Genomic DNA, 25,000 nt, shown 5'->3' on the forward strand with positions numbered 1-25,000 from the left:
CACATCACAACTATCTGACTGTAACCCCTCCCCCATCCACATCACAACTATCTGACTGTAACCCCTCCCCCATCCACATCACAACTATCTGACTGTAACCCCTCCCCCATCCACATCACAACTATCTGACTGTAACCCCTCCCCCATCCACATCACAACTATCTGACTGTAACCCCTCCCCCATCCACATCACAACTATCTGACTGTAACCCCTCCCCCATCAACATCACAACTATCTGACTGTAACCCCTCCCCCATCCACATCACAACTATCTGACTGTAACCCCTCCCCCATCAACATCACAACTATCTGACTGTTACCCCTCCCCCATCCACATCACAACTATCTGACTGTAACCCCTCCCCCATCAACATCACAACTATCTGACTGTAACCCCTCCCCCATCAACATCACAACTATCTGTCTGTAACCCCTCCCCCATCAACCGGGCCAGTCCAGCTTGGCTCGTAACCCCTCCCCCATCTACCGGGCCAGTCCAGCTTGGCTCGTAACCCCTCCCCCATCTACCGGGCCAGTCCAGCTTGGCTCGTAACCCCTCCCCAATCTACCGGGCCAGTCCAGCTTGGCTCGTAACCCCTCCCCCGTCAACCGGGCCAGTCCAGCTTGGCTCGTAACCCCTCCCCATCAACCGGGCCAGTCCAGCTTGGCTCGTAACCCCTCCCCCGTCAACCGGGCCAGTCCAGCTTGGCTCGTAACCCCTCCCCATCAACCGGGCCAGTCCAGCTTGGCTCGTAACCCCTCCCCCGTCAACCGGGCCAGTCCAGCTTGGCTCGTAACCCCTCCCCATCAACCGGGCCAGTCCAGCTTGGCTCGTAACCCCTGTTATACAGCAGCGCTTCCCAACCTTTTCTGTTCCAGGGACCACCAAACCACCAAACCACCAAACTACCAAACCACCAAACCACCAAACCACCAAACTACCAAACTACCAAACTACCAAACTACCAAACCACCAAACCACCAAACCACCAAACCACCAATCCACCAAACCACCAAATCACCAAATCACCAAACCACCAAACCACCAAACTACCAAACTACCAAACCACCAAACTACCAAACCACCAAACCACCAAACTACCAAATCACCAAACCACCAAACCACCAAACTACCAAACTACCAAATCACCAAACCACCAAACTACCAAATCACCAAACTACCAAACCACCAAACCACCAAACCACCAAATCATAGTCAAAAGCTCTTGAGGACCACCGTTGCAGGTTCGTATAATTTTTTTACATAAAATATCCTGGTGGTAAATCTACACTGAACAAAAATATAAACGCAACATGTAAAGTGTTGGTCCCATGTTTTATGAGTTGAAATAAAAGATCCCAGACATGTTCCATATGTACAAAAAGCTTATTTCTCTAAAAGGTTGTGCACAAATTTGTTAGCCAGCATTCCTCCTTTGCCAAGATAATCCACCCACCTGACAGGTGTGGCAAATCAAGAAGCTGATTAAACAGCATCATCATTACACACGTGCACCTTGTGCTTGGGACAATAAAAGGACACTCTAAAATGTGCAGTTTTGTCACACAACACAATGTCACAGATGTCTCAAGTTCTGAGGGAGCGTGTAATTGGCTGCTGACTGCACGAATCTCCACCAGAGTTGTTGCCAGATAATTGAATATTAATTTCTCTACCATAAGCCGCCTCCAACGTCATTTTAGAGAATTTGGCAGTATGTCCAACCTGCCTGACAACCGCAGACCACGTGTAACCACGCCAGCCCAGGACCTCCACATCCGGCTTCTTCACCTGCTGGATCGTCTGAGACCAGCCACCCGGACAGCTGATGAAACTGAGGAGTATTTCTGTCTGTAATAATGCCCTTTTGTGGGGGGAAACTAATTCTAAGTTGCTGGACCTGGCTCCCCAGTGGGTGGACCTATGCCCTCCCAAAATTATTTGGACATAATGAATTTATTTAAATTGACTGATTTCCTTATACGAAATGTAACTCAGTAAAATCGTTGAAATTGTTGCATGTTGCGTTTATATTTTTGTTCAGTAAATATCAGTGACTGTAGCAAATTAAATACCTATTATTATTATTATAAGGATTTTGCATTGTGAAAAGTAATGTAAAATCACGGACCACCAGTTGGGATCCACTGGTAAGCTGACTGACTGGCTGACTGATCCCCTAACTGACTGGCTGGCTGACTGATCCCCTAACTGACTGGCTGACTGACTGGCTGGCTGACTGATCCCCTAACTGACTGGCTGACTGACTGGCTGGCTGACTGATCCCCTAACTGACTGGCTGACTGACTGGCTGGCTGACTGATTCACTAACTGACTGGCTGGCTGACTGATCCACTAACTGACTGGCTGGCTGACTGATCCACTAACTGACTGGCTGGCTGACTGGCTGACTGACTGATTCACTAACTGACTGGCTGGCTGACTGGCTGGCTGACCGATCCACTAACTGACTGGCTGGCTGACTGACTGGCTGACTGATCCACTAACTGACTGGCTGGCTGACTGGCTGGCTGACTGGCTGGCTGATTCACTAACAACTGGCTGGCTGACTGGCTGGCTGACTGATTCACTAACTGACTGGCTGACTGACTGATTCACTAACTGACTGGCTGGCTGACTGACTGATTCACTAACTGACTGGCTGACTGACTGGCTGGCTGACTCACTGTGGAGCGTGCAGAGGATTCTTCTAGCCTGTCATGTTAGAGTTGTGTGGCCTTGACTGGCAGGCCGGGCGGCCATGCGTGATAGGTGAGCCGTGCACACTTCAGGGACAAATGGAAAACAACACAGCTTTATGCAAATAGAGCCGCTGGGCCGGACGGCGACGGACGTGGGATGGCGAGAGGCGAGGGAGGAAGGGTACAGTGTGCATGCTGATACTCAGACAGAAGGGGCAAAGGAGACAATTCCTTCCGGTGCCGTGTTGTTAGTTTACCCTTCATAAAAGGGTGTTAACAGGCTGTTAATAGTGGTTAGGAGGACTCATCAGGAGGAAGGACTCTCTCTGTGTAATAGATATATGTGCTAGTGTGGATTAGGAACACGTCAACCCCATCCCCCGTCTCCTCTGTTACCCAGTACAACTGCTGTTTTGTCTGATGGACAAAGGACAATGGCATTTTTTGTTTTCAACATGAGGGGAAATTCCCCACTATATTACATTAATATATACACTATATTATAGAGATTCTGTGGTGACAGACAGGTTGACGTTTTAGTCACTAGGCAGTCAGACTCTTATTCAGAGTGACTTTACAATAGTAAGTGTAATATATTCTCATACCTTTTTTCCATACTGGTCCCATGCGGGAATCAAACCTACAACCCTGGCGTTGCAAGCGTTGTGCTCTACCAACTGAGCCACAGCACAGGCAGACAGCTGGTTTGACAGACACACCGGTTAGGTTGACAGACAGGTGAGCGTGTGTGAGTACGTGAGGTGAGTGAGTGAATGAGTGAGTGAGTGAGTGAGTGAGTGAGTGAGTGAGTGAGTGAGTGAGTGAGTGAGTGAGTGAGTGAGTGAGTGAGTGAGTGAGTGAGTGAGTGAGTGACTGACTGACTGACTGACTGACTGACTGACTGACTGACTGACTGACTGACTGACTGACTGACTGACTAGGACTAGTATTCTGTGGCTGATGTGCTCTCGTCCATTACAGCTAGCATGACAGCGTGCGCACACACACACACACACACACACACACACACACACACACACACACAACACACACACACACACACACACACACACACACACACACACACACACACACACACACACACACACACACACACACACACACACACACACACACACACAGACACACACTGTAGCACACATGAACACCAACAAGCAGAGCACACACGGACACACACACACACACACACACACACACACACACACAGCCCTGCAGCCTGACAGGAGAAAATGCTCTACTTGACCTGTAACTACAGGAGGACGTGTTAATTTAGCCTGGGCCAATTGTTCTTCATTAGGGAGAATGTTTAATCAGTGAGAGGGAGGGGGGGGGGGGGGACAAGGAGGTGGTTGGGAGGGGAGAGACGACTAGGAGAAGGATGGAAGGGGGGGATAAGACTGGGAGAAGGATGGGAGGGGGGATAAGACTAGGAGAAGGATGGGAGGGGGGATACGACTGGGAGAAGGATGGGAGGGGAGAGACGACTAGGAGAAGGATGGAAGGGGGGATAAGACTGGGAGAAGGATGGGAGGGGGGATAAGACTAGGAGAAGGATGGGAGGGGGGATACGACTGGGAGAAGGATGGGAGGGGAGAGACGACTAGGAGAAGGATGGAAGGGGGGATAAGACTGGGAGAAGGATGGGAGGGGGGATAAGACTAGGAGAAGGATGGAAGGGGGGGATAAGAAAGGGAGAAGGTTGGGGGGATAAGACTGGGAGAAGGATGGGAGGGGGGATAAGACTAGGAGAAGGATGGGAGGGGGGATAAGACTAGGAGAAGGATGGGAGGGGGGATAAGACTAGGAGAAGGATGGAAGGGGGGGATAAGAAAGGGAGAAGGTTGGGGGGATAAGACTGGGAGAAGGATGGGAGGGGGGATAAGACTAGGAGAAGGATGGGAGGGGGGATAAGACTAGGAGAAGGATGGAAGGGGGGGATAAGACTAGGAGAAGGATGGAAGGGGGGGATAAGAAAGGGAGAAGGTTGGGGGATAAGACTGGGAGAAGGATGGGAGGGGGGATAAGACTAGGAGAAGGATGGAAGGGGGGGATAAGAAAGGGAGAAGGTTGGGGGGATAAGACTGGGAGAAGGATGGGAGGGGGGATAAGACTAGGAGAAGGATGGAAGGGGGGGATAAGAAAGGGAGAAGGTTGGGGGGATAAGACTGGGAGAAGGATGGGAGGGGGGTTAAGACTAGGAGAAGGATGGAAGGGGGGGATAAGACTAGGAGAAGGATGGAAGGGGGGGATAAGAAAGGGAGAAGGTTGGGGGGATAAGACTGGGAGAAGGATGGGAGGGGGGATAAGACTGGGAGAAGAATGGGAGGGGGATAAGACTGGGAGAAGGATGGGAGGGGGGGATAAGAAAGGGAGAAGGTTGGGGGGATAAGACTGGGAGAAGGATGGAAGGGGGGATAAGACTGTGAGAAGGATGGGAGGGGGGGATAAGAAAGGGAGAAGGTTGGGGGGATAAGACTGGGAGAAGGATGGGAGGGGGGATAAGACTGGGAGAAGGATGGGAGGGGGGATAAGACTGGGAGAAGGATGGGAGGGGGGGATAAGAAAGGGAGAAGGTTGGGGGATAAGACTGGGAGAAGGATGGGAGGGGGGATAAGACTAGGAGAAGGATGGGAGGGGGGATAAGACTAGGAGAAGGATGGAAGGGGGGGATAAGACTGGGAGAAGGATGGGAGGGGGGATAAGACTGGGAGAAGGATGGAAGGGGGGGATAAGACTAGGAGATGGATGGAAGGGGGGGATAAGACGGGGAGAAGGTTGAGTGGGATAAGACGGGGAGAAGGTTGGGAGGGGGGAGTACCGGGGGGCAGGCGACAAGCAAAGAGGCGTTCTCATCGATTTAAAGATGGGCTGAGATGGATTGAGATGGCTTGTAATCTAATCAGACCCCTACTGTACTCTTGCTGTAAAATTAAAGATGCTCCTGACACGCTCCTAACATGCTCCTAATATGCTCCTAAAATGCTCCTAACATGCTCCTAACATGCTCTATACATGCTCATAATACGCTCCTAACACGCTCCTAACACGCTCCTAACATGCTCCTAACACGCTCCTAACACGCTCCTAACATGCTCCTGACATGCTCCTAATATGCTCCTGACATGCTCCTGACATGCTCTTAACATGCTCTTTACATTCTCTTAACATTCTCCTAACATTCTCCTAACATGCTCCTGACATGCTCCTAATATGCTGCATAATCTTCCTGATGAACCCCCCAGAAACAACATCCCAAACAGGATATTTTACAGCTTCACACCACGTGACCAGGACTTTGTGCCAGCTAGCATTGCATTTGTGACCTACTTTCAAGCAGAACTGGAAGTGTGTGTGTGTGTGTGTGTGTGTGTGTGTGTGTGTGTGTGTGTGTGTGTGTGTGTGTGTGTGTGTGTGTGTGTGTGTGTGTGTGTGTGTGTGTGTGTGTGTGTGTGTGTGTGTGTGTGTGTGTGTGTGTGTGTGTGTGTGTGTGTGTGTTTGTTTGTGTGTGTCTAAGCAGCAGCATGTCTATGTTATCCTGTGCACACACACACTCTCCCTTCTCCCACACCTGCAGTTCCTCAGGCATGACAACTGACACGTTAATTACTGTCTTAGACACCCACCCACCCACACACACACACACACACACACACACACACACACACACACACACACACACACACACACACACACACACACACACACACACACACACACACACACACACACACACACACACACACACACTCTGCAGGATGTTCTAAGTAACTGTGTGATGTCTGTCTGTAGGATGGTAACTGTGTGATGTCTGTAGGATGGTAACTGTGTGATGTCTGTAGGATGGTAACTGTGTGATGTCTGTCTGTAGGATGGTAACTGTGTGATGTCTGTAGGAAGTATCTATCACACGTCAGCCGCTTGTCCCGACCAGAAGATCAACTTAATTCCCACTTAAGTTTTTTGACAGCTTTCTCCCCAAGTCATGTTTTAATCATAGTGTTGATTTGCTGTGCTTGCTCCTGGCACTTGGAAATTAAATTAATGTTCACAGGCTCGGTTGGACCTTTTCGTGCTGCACAGCCTTGACATATATATATATATATATATATATATATACACACACATATATACATGTACTGTATGTATACATGTACTATACATATGTACTGTATGTATACATGTACTACAAATATATACATGTACTGTATGTATACATGTACTACAAATATATACATGTACTGTATGTATACATATACTACACATATGTACTGTATGTATACATGTACTACACATATGTACTGTATGTATACATGTACTACACATATGTACTGTATGTATACATGTACTACACATATGTACTGTATGTATACATGTACTGTATGTATACATATACTATACATATATACATGTACTGTATGTATACATGTACTACACATATATACATGTACTGTATGTATACATGTACTACACATATGTACTGTATGTATACATGTACTACACATATGTACTGTATGTATACATGTACTACACATATGTACTGTATGTATACATGTACTACATATATATACATGTACTGTATGTATACATGTACTACACATATGTACTGTATGTATACATGTACTACACATATGTACTGTATGTATACATGTACTACAAATATAAATGTACTGTATGTATACATATACTACACATATATACATGTACTGTATGTATACATATACTACAAATATATACATGTACTGTATGTATACATGTACTACACATATGTACTGTATGTATACATGTACTGTATGTATACATGTACTACACATATATACATGTACTGTATGTAGATTGTTACATGGAATGCTGGGTAAAGGTCACATGACCATGGAAACAGCAGCAAATCAGTATTATAGACACATAGACACATCAAATGTCTCTACCTCTGTTTATCATTGTGTCACGCCTCCTACCTCCTACCCTAGTATAACGCCTCCTACCTCCTGCCCTAGTATAACGCCTCCTACCTCCTGCCCTAGTATAACGCCTCCTACCTAGTTGAGAAACAGAGAACACAGGTATAAATACACAGGGGATAATGGGGAAGATGGACGACACCTGAAGGGGGGGTGGAGACAAGCACAAAGACAGGTGTGACAGATCAGGATGGGACAGGGGGTTTAAAGCTCGTCGCTGACGTACATTGACTGGCTATCTTCAAGTGGCTGGTTGCAGCTCTATGAAGTATACGGGTGATATAAATGTATTCTACATCTTGAACATCTTGGCCATGTTCTGTTATAATCTCCACCCGGCACAGCCAGAAGAGGACTGGTCACCCCTCATTCCCTGGTTCCTCTCTAGGTTTCTTCCTAGGTTTTGGCCTTTCTAGGGAGTTTTTCCTAGCCACCGTGCTTCTACACCTGCATTGCTTGCTGTTTGGGGTTTTAGGCTGGGTTTCTGTACAGCACTTTGAGATATCAGCTGATGTACGAAGGGCTTTATAAAATAAACTTGATTTGATTTGATTCCTTTTTTTTCTTTTTCTGGGAAAATAATCGAATTGTTCCGTTCGCTGGGATGCCTTGTCATAACGATAAATTACCGTTAATCATTACCGTTAATCAATAATGTCTTTCCGTGTGTGCCTACAGAGAGCTGCGAGGAGAGACCCTCCTCTGTCATTCATTTTAATAATTAATAATGAATATAATCAATAATATCAATGTTGTATCCTTCCTGTGTGTCCCTACAGAGAGCTGTGAGGAGAGAGAGACCCCACCTTCACCCTGAGAGTCTGTCTGTCTGTCTGTCTGTAGAGCATCTTCCATGCGTCTACCTGTGTCTCATTCCCACATCAACATGAACTGTGAGCAGGACTTTGAAGAGGGGGGCATGAACGTCACCCTCACGCTACGGCTCCTCATGCATGGAAAGGTAGGTCTCACATTGGGCTATTTGCTATTTGCGTTGACCGTTTTACCGTCACACAGTCAAGAGACACGACCGCAGTGAAATCCTACTTGACCGTTGAGTCATGGTAATCTCCATTTATGCACTCTGGACTCCTCACTAACGGTCATCGGGTCGCTACTGGCCTGGTACTCGGGGATCTATTGTCCCTCTAACCACTCTGACATAAATGCAAATGAGATGGAAAATCACATCAAAAACACGTATCATCAAAACGGTATCCTGCTTTTAAAACTCACCTCACTGTGATTGATCAGTGGTGGGCCGTCAGGGCCTGCAAGGCCTTCTCTGCTGGCCTAAACATCATCAGAATATAATTTTTTTTTAAATATATTTTCCCACAAATATGTATTAAATTATTCCCCAGAGTAAGAGTTATACTCTTCATTTCATAGCTTTCCTCTTGGTTGCACTGCTTCCAGCCCCAGGTTGAGATTTGGAGGGCTGGTCTTTACGTTAGATCTTTTATCCAATCATATTCAGCCATCATGTGTTGCCAGGGGTCTAAAATCTGCCCTCAGGCCTTCAGAATCAACAGTGCGGGCGCTTGTAGCTTAAAGTGAATGGAAATTAAAATTTTGTGTCAACCAATCAGCTTTAGAGTTGGCTATTGTACGCCTGCTGGCTGGCTCCAGTGTTACACAGGAGCCAGCTAGCAGGCGTAGGGCGTCCACGTCTTTTGATTGGATTACCAATATTGAGAGGCAGGTCCTATGGGCAGGTCTATGCAGATCTAGGAAACTAAATTTGATAAACGAATTAATTCGCGTTCTACTGTTTTTTGAACCCACAATGGCGGAAGGAGGAGAAGATATCGATTTGGTCGAGGATATAATTATAACGCCATTCTCAAGACGAACTTTTCAAGAAAAGTTAGACATTGTAAGGAGAGGTCGCCCAACGCCACAAAGCCTGTCACAGGCGGGAAAGGGGTTCGTTCGTTCGCCACTTTCAAAGTTTCAACTATGAGCGCTGTCAATGGCTCACAGGCTCCGAGAAGCACTGCAAACTGTACTGCTGGGAATGCCTATTATTTGCAAGTGATCGATTTGGTGTTTGGAGCCACACTGGCTTTGCAAACTTGAGTTGTCTAACCAAGGCAGCAACGAGACACCAAAGTACGGCTGGGCACTTACAAGCAATGGTGCTTTTGAAAACGTTTGGGGACACCAGAGTGGAGCTACAGCTCTCACTCGTCCTGCGTTATGTGACGGACACGGGAGTCAAGGAGCGATTTATCCGGTTTGAAGATGTGACAAGCGGCAAGCGAGCTGATGACATTGCCGCTCTTATTTTCCGTTTCTTGGAGGAAAATGAATGTAGTCTGGATAAAGTTGTGGCACAGTGTTTTGATGGCGCAGCAGTCATGGCATCTGGACTCAATGGGGTGCAGGCTAAAGTTAAGGAGAGGGCACCGATGGCCTTATTCATTCACTGCTATGCACATCGACTAAATTTAGTACTGACTCAAGGAGCCTCAAAGCTTAAAGAATGCAAGGTCTTCTTTGCCAACCTCAATGGCCTTGCAGCATTTTTCTCACGATCCCCTAAGCGCACGCAACTGTCTAATAATCAGTCTTTGGTGAGTAGGCATACAATGCATGTTATTTTTTATTAAATGTGTATGTATGTTTCGCATTTTATTTCGTTAATATTAAATAGCCTATATATTAACAAAATAAAATGGCAAATAGCCTATGTTGCAAATTATTTGTTTTCTTTTATTTTCAGTGAATAGTTATGTGTCTTTATCATCACGGTGAAACTGCTTTGGGTGCGACAATGCGCTGTTTAGTGAACACACTGTATTTATTTTTTGGGGGACTTAAAGCTCAAAGTTTGTGGACCAGAAGTGGATAGAAGAAGAATATTAATATAACTCTGTTGCACTCGGCTATGTTCTTGCCTATTAGTTGAACTGTACTGTATTGTACTCTTCCCCTGCAATTCTCTGAAAAAAATGTCAATTTCAAGGTGACGCAACGCCTGGTTATACTGCGTTTCTGTCTAAATGTATAGTGTCTAGAGCCATGGCATCTAAATGATGGTAATAACAGGTGGATTAATTCGGGTGGGACTGTGTAGGACCTCACTGAAGGCCCAGGCGCCAGGCCCACGGCACGCTACTGTGATTGATACATGTGAAGAAAGTAGTTCAACAACAGGTTGAAACTGAGTGGGGAAACGTGGTCGTTGTGGATGTTGTTTCAAAGCCTTAACACAATGAAATGGACAGCTGCTTTCTAAGGTGATGATTCATTCAAAACACCTGAATTTAATTCAAAACAACTGAGTTTAAGATAATGATTATGCCCCTTATACAATACATTATACAATACATTATACAATACATTATACAATACATTATACAATACATTATACAATACATTATACAATACATTATACAATACATTATACAATACATAGCCACGGCAGAAAAACAACACATTTAAGATATCTTCAGGGGGAGAGCGACAGTTTTTTACCTTGTCAGCTCTAACCACTAGTCTACCTGCCTCTCTAACCACTAGGCTACCTGCCTCTCTAACCACTAGACTACCTGCCTCTCTAACCACTAGACTACCTGCCTCTCTAACCACTAGGCTACCTGCCTCTCTAACCACTAGACTACCTGCCTCTCTAACCACTAGTCTACCTGCCTCCTCTAACCACTAGACTACCTGCCTCCTCTAACCACTAGACTACCTGCCTCTCTAACCACTAGACTACCTGCTGCCCCTACCCTCTAACCACTAGACTACCTGCCTCCTCTAACCACTAGACTACCTGCCTCTCTAACCACTAGTCTACCTGCCTCCTCTAACCACTAGACTACCTGCCTCCTCTAACCACTAGGCTACCTGCCTCCTCTAACCACTAGACTACCTGCTGCCCCTACCCTCTAACCACTAGACTACCTGCCTCCTCTAACCACTAGACTACCTGCCTCCTCTAACCACTAGACTACCTGCCTCCTCTAACCACTAGACTACCTGCCTCTCTAACCACTAGTCTACCTGCCTCCTCTAACCACTAGTCTACCTGCCTCCTCTAACCACTAGACTACCTGCCTCCTCTAACCACTAGACTACCTGCCTCCTCTAACCACTAGACTACCTGCCTCCTCTAACCACTAGACTACCTGCCTCCTCTAACCACTAGGCTACCTGCCTCCTCTAACCACTAGACTACCTGCCGCTCTAACCACTAGACTACCTGCCTCCTCTAACCACTAGACTACCTGCCTCCTCTAACCACTAGACTACCTGCCGCTCTAACCACCAGGCTACCTGCCTCCTCTAACCACTAGGCTACCTGCCTCCTCTAACCACTAGACTACCTGCCGCTCTAACCACTAGACTACCTGCCTCCTCTAACCACTAGGCTACCTGCCTCCTCTAACCACTAGACTACCTGCCGCTCTAACCACTAGACTACCTGCCTCTCTAACCACTAGACTACCTGCCTCTCTAACCACTAGACTACCTGCCTCTCTAACCACTAGACTACCTGTCTCCTCTAACCACTAGGCTACCTGCCTCTCTAACCACTAGACTACCTGCCTCCTCTAACCACTAGACTACCTGCCTCCTCTAACCACTAGGCTACCTGCCTCCTCTAACCACTAGACTACCTGCCGCTCTAACCACTAGACTACCTGCCGCTCTAACCACTAGACTACCTGCCTCTCTAACCACTAGACTACCTGCCTCCTCTAACCACTAGGCTACCTGCCTCCTCTAACCACTAGACTACCTGCCTCTCTAACCACTAGACTACCTGTCTCTCTAACCACTAGACTACCTGCCGCTCTAACCACTAGACTACCTGCCTCCTCTAACCACTAGACTACCTGCCTCCTCTAACCACTAGGCTAGCTGCCTCCTCTAACCACTAGACTACCTGCCTCCTCTAACCACTAGGCTACCTGCCTCCTCTAACCACTAGACTACCTGCCTCCTCTAACCACTAGGCTACCTGCCTCCTCTAACCACTAGACTACCTGCCTCCTCTAACCACTAGGCTACCTGCCTCCTCTAACCACTAGGCTACCTGCCTCCTCTAACCACTAGGCTACCTGCAGCTCTAACCACTAGACTACCTGCCACCTCTAACCACTAGACTACCTGCCTCCTCTAACCACTAGGCTACCTGCCTCCTCTAACCACTAGACTACCTGCCTCCTCTAACCACTAGGCTACCTGCCTCCTCTAACCACTAGGCTACCTGCCTCCTCTAACCACTAGGCTACCTGCAGCTCTAACCACTAGACTACCTGCCGCTCTAACCACTAGACTACCTGCCTCCTCTAACCACTAGACTACCTGCCTCCTCTAACCACTAGACTACCTGCCGCTCTAACCACTAGACTACCTGCCTCCTCTAACCACTAGACTACCTGCCTCCTCTAACCACTAGACTACCTGCCTCCTCTAACCACTAGACTATCTGCCGCTCTAACCGCTAGTCTACCTGCCTCTCTAACCACTAGACTACCTGCCTCCTCTAACCACTAGACTACCTGCCTCTCTAACCACTAGGCTACCTCCCTCCTCTAACCACTAGGCTACCTGCTGCCCCTACCCTCTAACCACTAGACTACCTGCTGCCCCTACCCTCTAACCACTAGACTACCTGACTCCTCTAACCACTAGGCTACCTGCCTCCTCTAACCACTAGGCTACCTCCCTCCTCTAACCACTAGGCTACCTGCCTCTCTAACCACTAGACTACCTGCCTCCTCTAACCACTAGACTACCTGCCTCCTCTAACCACTAGGCTACCTGCCTCCTCTAACCACTAGACTACCTGCCGCTCTAACCACTAGACTACCTGCCGCTCTAACCACTAGACTACCTGCCGCTCTAACCACTAGACTACCTGCCGCTCTAACCACTAGACTACCTGCCGCTCTAACCACTAGACTACCTGCCTCTCTAACCACTAGGCTACCTGCCTCTCTAACCACTAGACTACCTGCCTCTCTAACCACTAGTCTACCTGCCTCCTCTAACCACTAGACTACCTGCCTCCTCTAACCACTAGACTACCTGCCTCTCTAACCACTAGACTACCTGCTGCCCCTACCCTCTAACCACTAGACTACCTGCCTCCTCTAACCACTAGACTACCTGCCTCTCTAACCACTAGTCTACCTGCCTCCTCTAACCACTAGACTACCTGCCTCCTCTAACCACTAGGCTACCTGCCTCCTCTAACCACTAGACTACCTGCTGCCCCTACCCTCTAACCACTAGACTACCTGCCTCCTCTAACCACTAGACTACCTGCCTCCTCTAACCACTAGACTACCTGCCTCCTCTAACCACTAGACTACCTGCCTCTCTAACCACTAGTCTACCTGCCTCCTCTAACCACTAGTCTACCTGCCTCCTCTAACCACTAGACTACCTGCCTCCTCTAACCACTAGACTACCTGCCTCCTCTAACCACTAGACTACCTGCCTCCTCTAACCACTAGACTACCTGCCTCCTCTAACCACTAGGCTACCTGCCTCCTCTAACCACTAGACTACCTGCCGCTCTAACCACTAGACTACCTGCCTCCTCTAACCACTAGACTACCTGCCTCCTCTAACCACTAGACTACCTGCCGCTCTAACCACCAGGCTACCTGCCTCCTCTAACCACTAGGCTACCTGCCTCCTCTAACCACTAGACTACCTGCCGCTCTAACCACTAGACTACCTGCCTCCTCTAACCACTAGGCTACCTGCCTCCTCTAACCACTAGACTACCTGCCGCTCTAACCACTAGACTACCTGCCTCTCTAACCACTAGACTACCTGCCTCTCTAACCACTAGACTACCTGCCTCTCTAACCACTAGACTACCTGTCTCCTCTAACCACTAGGCTACCTGCCTCTCTAACCACTAGACTACCTGCCTCCTCTAACCACTAGACTACCTGCCTCCTCTAACCACTAGGCTACCTGCCTCCTCTAACCACTAGACTACCTGCCGCTCTAACCACTAGACTACCTGCCGCTCTAACCACTAGACTACCTGCCTCTCTAACCACTAGACTACCTGCCTCCTCTAACCACTAGGCTACCTGCCTCCTCTAACCACTAGACTACCTGCCTCTCTAACCACTAGACTACCTGTCTCTCTAACCACTAGACTACCTGCCGCTCTAACCACTAGACTACCTGCCTCCTCTAACCACTAGACTACCTGCCTCCTCTAACCACTAGGCTAGCTGCCTCCTCTAACCACTAGACTACCTGCCTCCTCTAACCACTAGGCTACCTGCCTCCTCTAACCACTAGACTACCTGCCTCCTCTAACCACTAGGCTACCTGCCTCCTCTAACCACTAGACTACCTGCCTCCTCTAACCACTAGGCTACCTGCCTCCTCTAACCACTAGGCTACCTGCCTCCTCTAACCACTAGGCTACCTGCAGCTCTAACCACTAGACTACCTGCCTCCTCTAACCACTAGACTACCTGCCTCCTCTAACCACTAGGCTACCTGCCTCCTCTAACCACTAGACTACCTGCCTCCTCTAACCACTAGGCTACCTGCCTCCTCTAACCACTAGGCTACCTGCCTCCTCTAACCACTAGGCTACCTGCAGCTCTAACCACTAGACTACCTGCCGCTCTAACCACTAGACTACCTGCCTCCTCTAACCACTAGACTACCTGCCTCCTCTAACCACTAGACTACCTGCCGCTCTAACCACTAGACTACCTGCCTCCTCTAACCACTAGACTACCTGCCTCCTCTAACCACTAGACTACCTGCCTCCTCTAACCACTAGACTACCTGCCGCTCTAACCGCTAGTCTACCTGCCTCTCTAACCACTAGACTACCTGCCTCCTCTAACCACTAGACTACCTGCCTCTCTAACCACTAGGCTACCTCCCTCCTCTAACCACTAGGCTACCTGCTGCCCCTACCCTCTAACCACTAGACTACCTGCTGCCCCTACCCTCTAACCACTAGACTACCTGACTCCTCTAACCACTAGGCTACCTGCCTCCTCTAACCACTAGGCTACCTCCCTCCTCTAACCACTAGGCTACCTGCCTCTCTAACCACTAGACTACCTGCCTCCTCTAACCACTAGACTACCTGCCTCCTCTAACCACTAGGCTACCTGCCTCCTCTAACCACTAGACTACCTGCCGCTCTAACCACTAGACTACCTGCCGCTCTAACCACTAGACTACCTGCCGCTCTAACCACTAGACTACCTGCCGCTCTAACCACTAGACTACCTGCCGCTCTAACCACTAGACTACCTGCCTCCTCTAACCACTAGACTACCTGCCGCTCTAACCACTAGACTACCTGCCGCTCTAACCACTAGGCTACCTGCCGCCTCTAACCACTAGACTACCTGCCTCCTCTAACCACTAGACTACCTGCCTCCTCTAACCACTAGACTACCTGCCTCTCTAACCACTAGTCTACCTGTCTCTCTAACCACTAGACTACCTGCCTCTCTAACCACTAGACTACCTGCCGCTCTAACCACTAGACTACCTGCCGCTCTAACCACTAGACTACCTGCCGCTCTAACCACTAGACTACCTGCCGCTCTAACCACTAGACTACCTGCCGCTCTAACCACTAGACTACCTGCCTCCTCTAACCACTAGACTACCTGCCTCCTCTAACCACTAGACTACCTGCCGCTCTAACCACTAGACTACCTGCCGCTCTAACCACTAGACTACCTGCCGCTCTAACCACTAGACTACCTGCCGCTCTAACCACTAGACTACCTGCCTCCTCTAACCACTAGACTACCTGCCGCTCTAACCACTAGACTACCTGCCGCTCTAACCACTAGACTACCTGCCGCTCTAACCACTAGACTACCTGCCTCCTCTAACCACTAGACTACCTGCCGCTCTAACCACTAGACTACCTGCCGCTCTAACCACCAGGCTACCTGCCTCCTCTAACCACTAGGCTACCTGCCTCCTCTAACCACTAGACTACCTGCCTCCTCTAACCACTAGACTACCTGCCGCTCTAACCACTAGACTACCTGCCTCTCTAACCACTAGACTACCTGCCGCTCTAACCACTAGACTACCTGCCGCTCTAACCACTAGACTACCTGCCGCTCTAACCACTAGACTACCTGCCGCTCTAACCACTAGACTACCTGCCGCTCTAACCACTAGACTACCTGCCGCTCTAACCACTAGACTACCTGCCGCTCTAACCACTAGACTACCTGCCGCTCTAACCACTAGACTACCTGCCGCTCTAACCACTAGACTACCTGCCGCTCTAACCACTAGGCTACCTGCCGCTCTAACCACTAGACTACCTGCCGCTCTAACCACTAGACTACCTGCCGCTCTAACCACTAGGCTACCTGCCGCCTCTAACCACTAGGCTACCTGCCGCTCTAACCACTAGACTACCTGCCTCCTCTAACCACTAGACTACCTGCCGCTCTAACCGCCAGGCTACCTAACTCCTCTAACCACTAGACTACCTGCCTCCTCTAACCACTAGACTACCTACCTCCTCTAACCACTAGGCTACCTGCCTCCTCTAACCACTAGGCTACCTGCCTCCTCTAACCACTAGACTACCTGCCGCTCTAACCACTAGACTACCTGCCTCTCTAACCACTAGACTACCTGCCTCCTCTAACCACTAGACTACCTGTCTCTCTAACCACTAGACTACCTGCCGCTCTAACCACTAGACTACCTGCCTCTCTAACCACTAGGCTACCTGCCTCCTCTAACCACTAGACTACCTGCCTCTCTAACCACTAGACTACCTGTCTCTCTAACCACTAGACTACCTGCCGCTCTAACCACTAGACTACCTGCCTCCTCTAACCACTAGACTACCTGCCTCCTCTAACCACTAGGCTAGCTGCCTCCTCTAACCACTAGACTACCTGCCTCCTCTAACCACTAGGCTACCTGCCTCCTCTAACCACTAGACTACCTGCCTCCTCTAACCACTAGGCTACCTGCCTCCTCTAACCACTAGACTACCTGCCTCCTCTAACCACTAGGCTACCTGCCTCCTCTAACCACTAGGCTACCTGCCTCCTCTAACCACTAGGCTACCTGCAGCTCTAACCACTAGACTACCTGCCTCCTCTAACCACTAGACTACCTGCCTCCTCTAACCACTAGGCTACCTGCCTCCTCTAACCACTAGACTACCTGCCTCCTCTAACCACTAGGCTACCTGCCTCCTCTAACCACTAGGCTACCTGCCTCCTCTAACCACTAGGCTACCTGCAGCTCTAACCACTAGACTACCTGCCGCTCTAACCACTAGACTACCTGCCTCCTCTAACCACTAGACTACCTGCCTCCTCTAACCACTAGACTACCTGCCGCTCTAACCACTAGACTACCTGCCTCCTCTAACCACTAGACTACCTGCCTCCTCTAACCACTAGACTACCTGCCGCTCTAACCGCTAGTCTACCTGCCTCTCTAACCACTAGACTACCTGCCTCCTCTAACCACTAGACTACCTGCCTCTCTAACCACTAGGCTACCTCCCTCCTCTAACCACTAGGCTACCTGCTGCCCCTACCCTCTAACCACTAGACTACCTGCTGCCCCTACCCTCTAACCACTAGACTACCTGACTCCTCTAACCACTAGGCTACCTGCCTCCTCTAACCACTAGGCTACCTCCCTCCTCTAACCACTAGGCTACCTGCTGCCCCTACCCTCTAACCACTAGACTACCTGCTGCCCCTACCCTCTAACCACTAGACTACCTGCTGCCCCTACCCTCTAACCACTAGACTACCTGACTCCTCTAACCACTAGGCTACCTGACTCCTCTAACCACTAGGCTACCTCCCTCCTCTAACCACTAGACTACCTGCTGCCCCTACCCTCTAACCACTAGACTACCTGCTGCCCCTACCCTCTAACCACTAGACTACCTGACTCCTCTAACCACTAGGCTACCTGCCTCCTCTAACCACTAGGCTACCTGCCTCCTCTAACCACTAGGCTACCTGACTCCTCTAACCACTAGGCTACCTGCCGCTCTAACCACTAGGCTACCTGCCTCCTCTAACCACTAGACTACCTGCCTCCTCTAACCACTAGGCTACCTGCCTCCTCTAACCACCAGGCTACCTGCCGCTCTAACCGCCAGGCTACCTGCCTCTCTAACCACTAGGCTACCTGCCTCCTCTAACCACTAGGCTACCTGCCTCCTCTAACCACTAGGCTACCTGACTCCTCTAACCACTAGGCTACCTGCCTCTCTAACCACTAGTCTACCTGCCTCCTCTAACCACTAGGCTACCTGCCTCCTCTAACCACTAGGCTACCTGCCTCCTCTAACCACTAGGCTACCTGCCTCCTCTAACCACCAGGCTACCTGCCGCTCTAACCGCCAGGCTACCTGCCTCTCTAACCACTAGACTACCTGCCTCTCTAACCACTAGACTACCTGCCTCCTCTAACCACTAGACTACCTGCCTCTCTAACCACTAGACTACCTGCCGCTCTAACCACTAGACTACCTGCCACTCTAACCACTAGGCTACCTGCCTACTCTAACCACTAGGCTACCTGCCTCCTCTAACCACTAGGCTACCTGCCTCCTCTAACCACTAGACTACCTGCCGCTCTAACCACTAGACTACCTGCCTCCTCTAACCGCCAGGCTCCCTTCCTCCTCTAACCACTAGGCTACCTGCCTCCTCTAACCACTAGGCTACCTGCCTCCTCTAACCACTAGGCTACCTGACTCCTCTAACCACTAGGCTACCTGCCGCTCTAACCACTAGGCTACCTGCCTCCTCTAACCACTAGACTACCTGCCTCCTCTAACCACTAGGCTACCTGCCTCCTCTATCCACTAGGCTACCTGCCTCCTCTAACCACTAGGCTACCTGCCTCCTCTAACCACTAGACTACCTGCCTCCTCTAACCACTAGGCTACCTGCCTCCTCTAACCACTAGGCTACCTGCCTCTCTAACCACTAGGCTACCTGCCTCTCTGACCACTAGACTACCTGCCTCCTCTAACCACTAGGCTACCTGCCTCCTCTAACCACTAGGCTACCTGCCTCTCTAACCACTAGGCTACCTGCCTCTCTAACCACTAGGCTACCTGCCTCTCTAACCACTAGGCTACCTGCCTCTCTAACCACTAGACTACCTGCCTCTCTAACCACTAGGCTACCTGCCTCTCTAACCACTAGACTACCTGCCTCTCTAACCACTAGACTACCTGCCGTTCTAACCACTAGACTACCTGCCGCTCTAACCACTAGACTACCTGCCTCCTCTAACCACTAGGCTACCTGCCTCTCTAACCACTAGACTACCTGCCTCCTCTAACCACTAGGCTACCTGCCTCCTCTAACCGCCAGGCTACCTGCCTCTCTAACCACTAGACTACCTGCCTCCTCTAACCACTAGGCTACCTGCCTCTCTAACCACTAGACTACCTGCCTCCTCTAACCGCCAGGCTACCTGCCTCTCTAACCACTAGACTTCCTGCCGTTCTAACCACTAGACTACCTGCCACTCTAACCACTAGACTACCTGCCTCTCTAACCACCAGACTACCTGCCTCTCTAACCACTAGGCTACCTGCCTCCTCTAACCACCAGGCTACCTGCCTCCTCTAACCACTAGACTACCTGCCTCTCTAACCACTAGACTACCTGCCTCTCTAACCACTAGACTACCTGCCGCTCTAACCACTAGACTACCTGCCTCTCTAACCACTAGACTACCTGCCTCTCTAACCACTAGACTACCTGCCTCTCTAACCACTAGGCTACCTGCCTCCTCTAACCACTAGACTACCTGCCTCCTCTAACCACTAGGCTAGTGGCCTCCATTAACCAGAGTAGCCTACCTGATAAGTGGCCTCCATTAACCAGAGTAGCCTACCTGATACGTGGCCTCCATTAACCAGAGTAGTCTACCTGATAAGTGGCCTCCATTAACCAGAGTAGCCTACCTGACAGGTGGCCTCCATTAACCAGAGTAGTCTACCTAAAAAGTGGCCTCCATTAACCAGAGTAGACTACCTGATAAGTGGCCTCCATTAACCAGAGTAGCCTACCTGACAGGTGGCCTCCATTAACCAGAGTAGACTACCTGATAATTGGCCTCCATTAACCAGAGTAGCCTACCTGACAGGTGGCCTCCATTAACCAGAGTAGACTACCTGATAATTGGCCTCCATTAACCAGAGTAGTCTACCTGATAAGTGGTCTCCATTAACCAGAGTAGTCTACCTGATAAGTGGCCACCATTAACCAGAGTAGTCTACCTGACAAGTGGCCTCCATTAACCAGAGTAGTCTACCTGATAAGTGGCCTCCATTAACCAGAGTAGTCTACCTGACAAGTGGCCTCCATTAACCAGAGTAGTCTACCTGATAAGTGGCCTCCATTAACCAGAGTAGTCTACCTGATAAGTGTCCTCCATTAACCAGAGTAGTCTACCTGACAAGTGGCCTCCATTAACCAGAGTAGACTATCTGATAAGTGGCCTCCATTAACCAGAGTAGACTATCTGATAAGTGGCCTCCATTAACCAGAGCAGTCTACCTGATAAGTGGCCTCCATTAACCAGAGTAGTCTACCTGATAAGTGGCCTCCATTAACCAGAGTAGTCTACCTGATAAGTGGCCTCCATTAACCAGAGTAGTCTACCTGATAAGTGGCCTCCATTAACCAGAGTAGTCTACCTGACAAGTGGCCTCCATTAACCAGAGTAGACTATCTGATAAGTGGCCTCCATTAACCAGAGTAGACTATCTGATAAGTGGCCTCCATTAACCAGAGCAGTCTACCTGACAAGTGGCCTCCATTAACCAGAGTAGCCTACCTGATAAGTGGCCTCCATTAACCAGAGTAGTCTACCTGACAAGTGGCCTCCATTAACCAGAGTAGTCTACCTGACAGGTGGCCTCCATTAACCAGAGTAGACTATCTGATAAGTGGCCTCCATTAACCAGAGTAGTCTACCTGATAAGTGGCCTCCATTAACCAGAGCAGTCTACCTGACAAGTGGCCTCCATTAACCAGAGTAGCCTACCTGATAAGTGGCCTCCATTAACCAGAGTAGTCTACCTGATAAGTGGCCTCCATTAACCAGAGTAGTCTACCTGACAAGTGGCCTCCATTAACCAGAGTAGCCTATCTGATAAGTGGCCTCCATTAACCAGAGTAGACTATCTGATAAGTGGCCTCCATTAACCAGAGCAGTCTACCTGACAAGTGGCCTCCATTAACCAGAGTAGCCTACCTGATAAGTGGCCTCCATTAACCAGAGTAGTCTACCTGACAAGTGTCCTCCATTAACCAGAGTAGCCTACCTGATAAGTGGCCTCCATTAACCAGAGTAGTCTACCTGACAAGTGGCCTCCATTAACCAGAGTAGTCTACCTGTTAAGTGTTCTCCATTAACCAGAGTAGTCTACCTGATAAGTGGCCTCCATTAACCAGAGTAGTCTACCTGATAAGTGGCCTCCATTAACCAGAGTAGTCTACCTGACAAGTGGCCTCCATTAACCAGAGTAGCCTACCTGATAAGTGGCCTCCATTAACCAGAGTAGTCTACCTGATAAGTGGCCTCCATTAACCAGAGTAGTCTACCTGATAAGTGGCCTCCATTAACCAGAGTAGTCTACCTGATAAGTGTTCTCCATTAACCAGAGTAGTCTACCTGATAAGTGTTCTCCATTAACCAGAGTAGTCTACCTGATAAGTGTTCTCCATTAACCAGAGTAGTCTACCTGATAAGGGTTCTCCATTAACCAGAGTAGTCTACCTGATAAGTGTTCTCCATTAACCAGAGTAGTCTACCTGATACGTGGCCTCCATTAACCAGAGTAGTCTACCTGATAAGTGGCCTCCATTAACCAGAGTAGTCTACCTGATAAGTGGCCTCCATTAACCAGAGTAGTCTACCTGATAAGTGGCCTCCATTAACCAGAGTAGCCTACCTGATAAGTGGCCTCCATTAACCAGAGTAGTCTACCTGACAAGTAGCCTCCATTAACCAGAGTAGTCTACCTGATAAGTGGCCTCCATTAACCAGGGTAGTCTACCTGACAAGTAGCCTCCATTAACCAGAGTAGTCTACCTGATAAGTCGCCTCCATTCGTTATTCAGAGCATAAGGACGACATGTCTTCACCTCCTGCCCCTATTCCTGACTATGCCCTTATTCCGGACCATTCTAATTCTGAACAAATGTTACATATTAGTAAAGAGAAGATTAAATGGAGAATAGTTTGATGGGTAAAAATATGATCATTTGATGAGAGAGCAGCGTGTGCAGCCTGAGGCGAGGAACAGAGAGCGAGCTTTTTGAAATCATCAATAGTCTATAGTCGCATTATGCATCCCATAATATATTTAGATTTCTAAGGCATTCTAAGGTTTGTATCATTTAAAACTAAAGTTGCCAAATAACCCTAAATCTAGCATATAGGGCCTGTTTCAAATGTAATTTAGCCACTTCATATGCGCACTCTCACTCCGGAATGAGAAAAATGTCCTTTCTATTTTATTCAGTTCAGTTCAATTATATATTTTTCTTACTATAAAATCATATAATATAAAATAATGACACGGGACATAAAAGCATATCTTGTCTCCTAAATGAACAAGCCTACAGCCTATGGCATGGAGCACAGCCGGATAACACACAGTAGGCTGGCTCATATTCTGTTCTTCTGAAAGACATTTTCTTCATTTCATTTTTCTTCAGACCTGCCTAAAATAAATAATGGATTTATTGTGATATATTCAATTGATTTATTCAACTTTTTTTTTTTTTTTATCAGCGGCTTGTATGCAGATTGTATGCAGATTGTATGCAGATTGTATGCAGCTTGTATGCAGATTGTATGCAGATTGTATGCAGATTGTATGCAGATTGTATGCAGATTGTATGCAGATTGTATGCATGGAGGCCTGGAGATGCTAAACCTGTTTATGTTAATTAACAATCAATTACCGTGACACCGTTTATGTTAATTAACGGTTAGTTACCGTGACACCGTGTATGTTAATTAACAATCAATTACCGTGAGACTGGAAATGTTTTGTATGACAATAACCGGCTGACAAACTTTCATGCCCGCCACAGCCCTAGTCTCTCACACAGGCATGCTTATGACAGACACACACTCACACGGACTCGTTCTGTTAGTACAGAACACCGTACCATCACACTATTGATTCTCATGCACAGAAAAGGTACGTCACACACACACACACAACCTGGTACAGAGCCTCAGACAGACAAAATAACAGACCGACCGACAGACAGACAACAGACAGACAGACGACATCAGTCAGATGACACCAGACAGACAGACAGACATACGACATCAGTCAGATGACACCAGACAGACAGACAGACAGACGACATCAGTCAGATGACACCAGACAGACATACAGTATCCTGGGAAGGGACAGGATTAAATCAATATGGTGACATTTACTTTTGTTTCCTTTTGCAGGAAGTCGGCAGCATCATTGGAAAGGTGAGAAGCAATCTCTCTCTCCCTCTCTCTCCCCCCTCTCTCTCTCTCTCTCTCTGTCTCTCTCTCTCTCTCTCTCTCTCTCCCCCTCTCTCTCTCTCTCTCTCTCTCTGTCTCTCTCTCTCCCCTCTCTCTCTCTCTCTCTCTCTCTCTCTCTCTCTCTCTCTCTCTCTCTCTCTCTCTCTCTCTCTCTCTCTCTATCTCTCCCCCTCTCTCTCTCTCTCTCTCTCTCTGTCTCTCTCTCTCCCCTCTCTCTCTCTCTCTCTCTCTCTCTCTCTCTCTCTCTCTCTCTCTCTCTCTCTCTCTCTCTCTCTCTCTCTCTCTCTCTCTCTCTCTCTCTCTCTCTCTCTCCCCCCCCCTCTCTCTCTCTCTCTCCCCATCTCTGTCTCTATTTCTGTCATCAGGAGCAGTCATATTCCATCTATAGCAGTCATGAGCAGTCCTATTCCATCTAGTGCAGTTAGGAGCATTTGTATTCCGTCTATAGCAGTCATGAGCAGTCCTATTCCATCTAGTGCAGTTAGGAGCATTTGTATTCCATCTATAGCAGTCAGGAGCAGTACTATTCCATCAACAGCAGTCAGGAGCAGTCTTATTCCAACGAGAGCAGTCAGGAGCAGTACTATTCCATCTAGAGTAGTAAGGAGCAGTCATTTTCCAACGAGAACAGTCAGGAGCTGTTATATTCAATCTAGAGCAGTCCAATTCCATCTAGAACAGTCCAATTCCATCAACAGCAGTTAGGATCAGTTCTATTCCATCTAGAGCAGTCAAGAGCAGTCCTATTCCATCAACAGCAGTCAGTAGCTCT

At 48.7% G+C, this 25,000-nt stretch overlaps 1 protein-coding gene across 2 annotated transcripts in view; it reads left to right on the forward strand.

The window, feature by feature from the left end:
- The window catches only part of LOC139553216 (poly(rC)-binding protein 2-like), a 174,270-nt gene that overhangs the window by 84,305 nt on the left and 64,965 nt on the right, over positions 1-25,000 (forward strand). For both annotated transcript variants that reach the window (XM_071365290.1, XM_071365300.1), the window contains exons 2-3: positions 8,463-8,644; positions 24,169-24,192. In XM_071365290.1, coding sequence (XP_071221391.1) covers positions 8,537-8,644; positions 24,169-24,192 — 132 coding nt within the window. In that variant the 5' untranslated portion in view covers positions 8,463-8,536. The remainder of the gene's footprint in view (positions 1-8,462; positions 8,645-24,168; positions 24,193-25,000) is intronic.

The sequence above is a fragment of the Salvelinus alpinus genome, chromosome 2, assembly GCF_045679555.1.
Source record: "Salvelinus alpinus chromosome 2, SLU_Salpinus.1, whole genome shotgun sequence".
Lineage (NCBI taxonomy): Eukaryota > Metazoa > Chordata > Actinopteri > Salmoniformes > Salmonidae > Salvelinus > Salvelinus alpinus.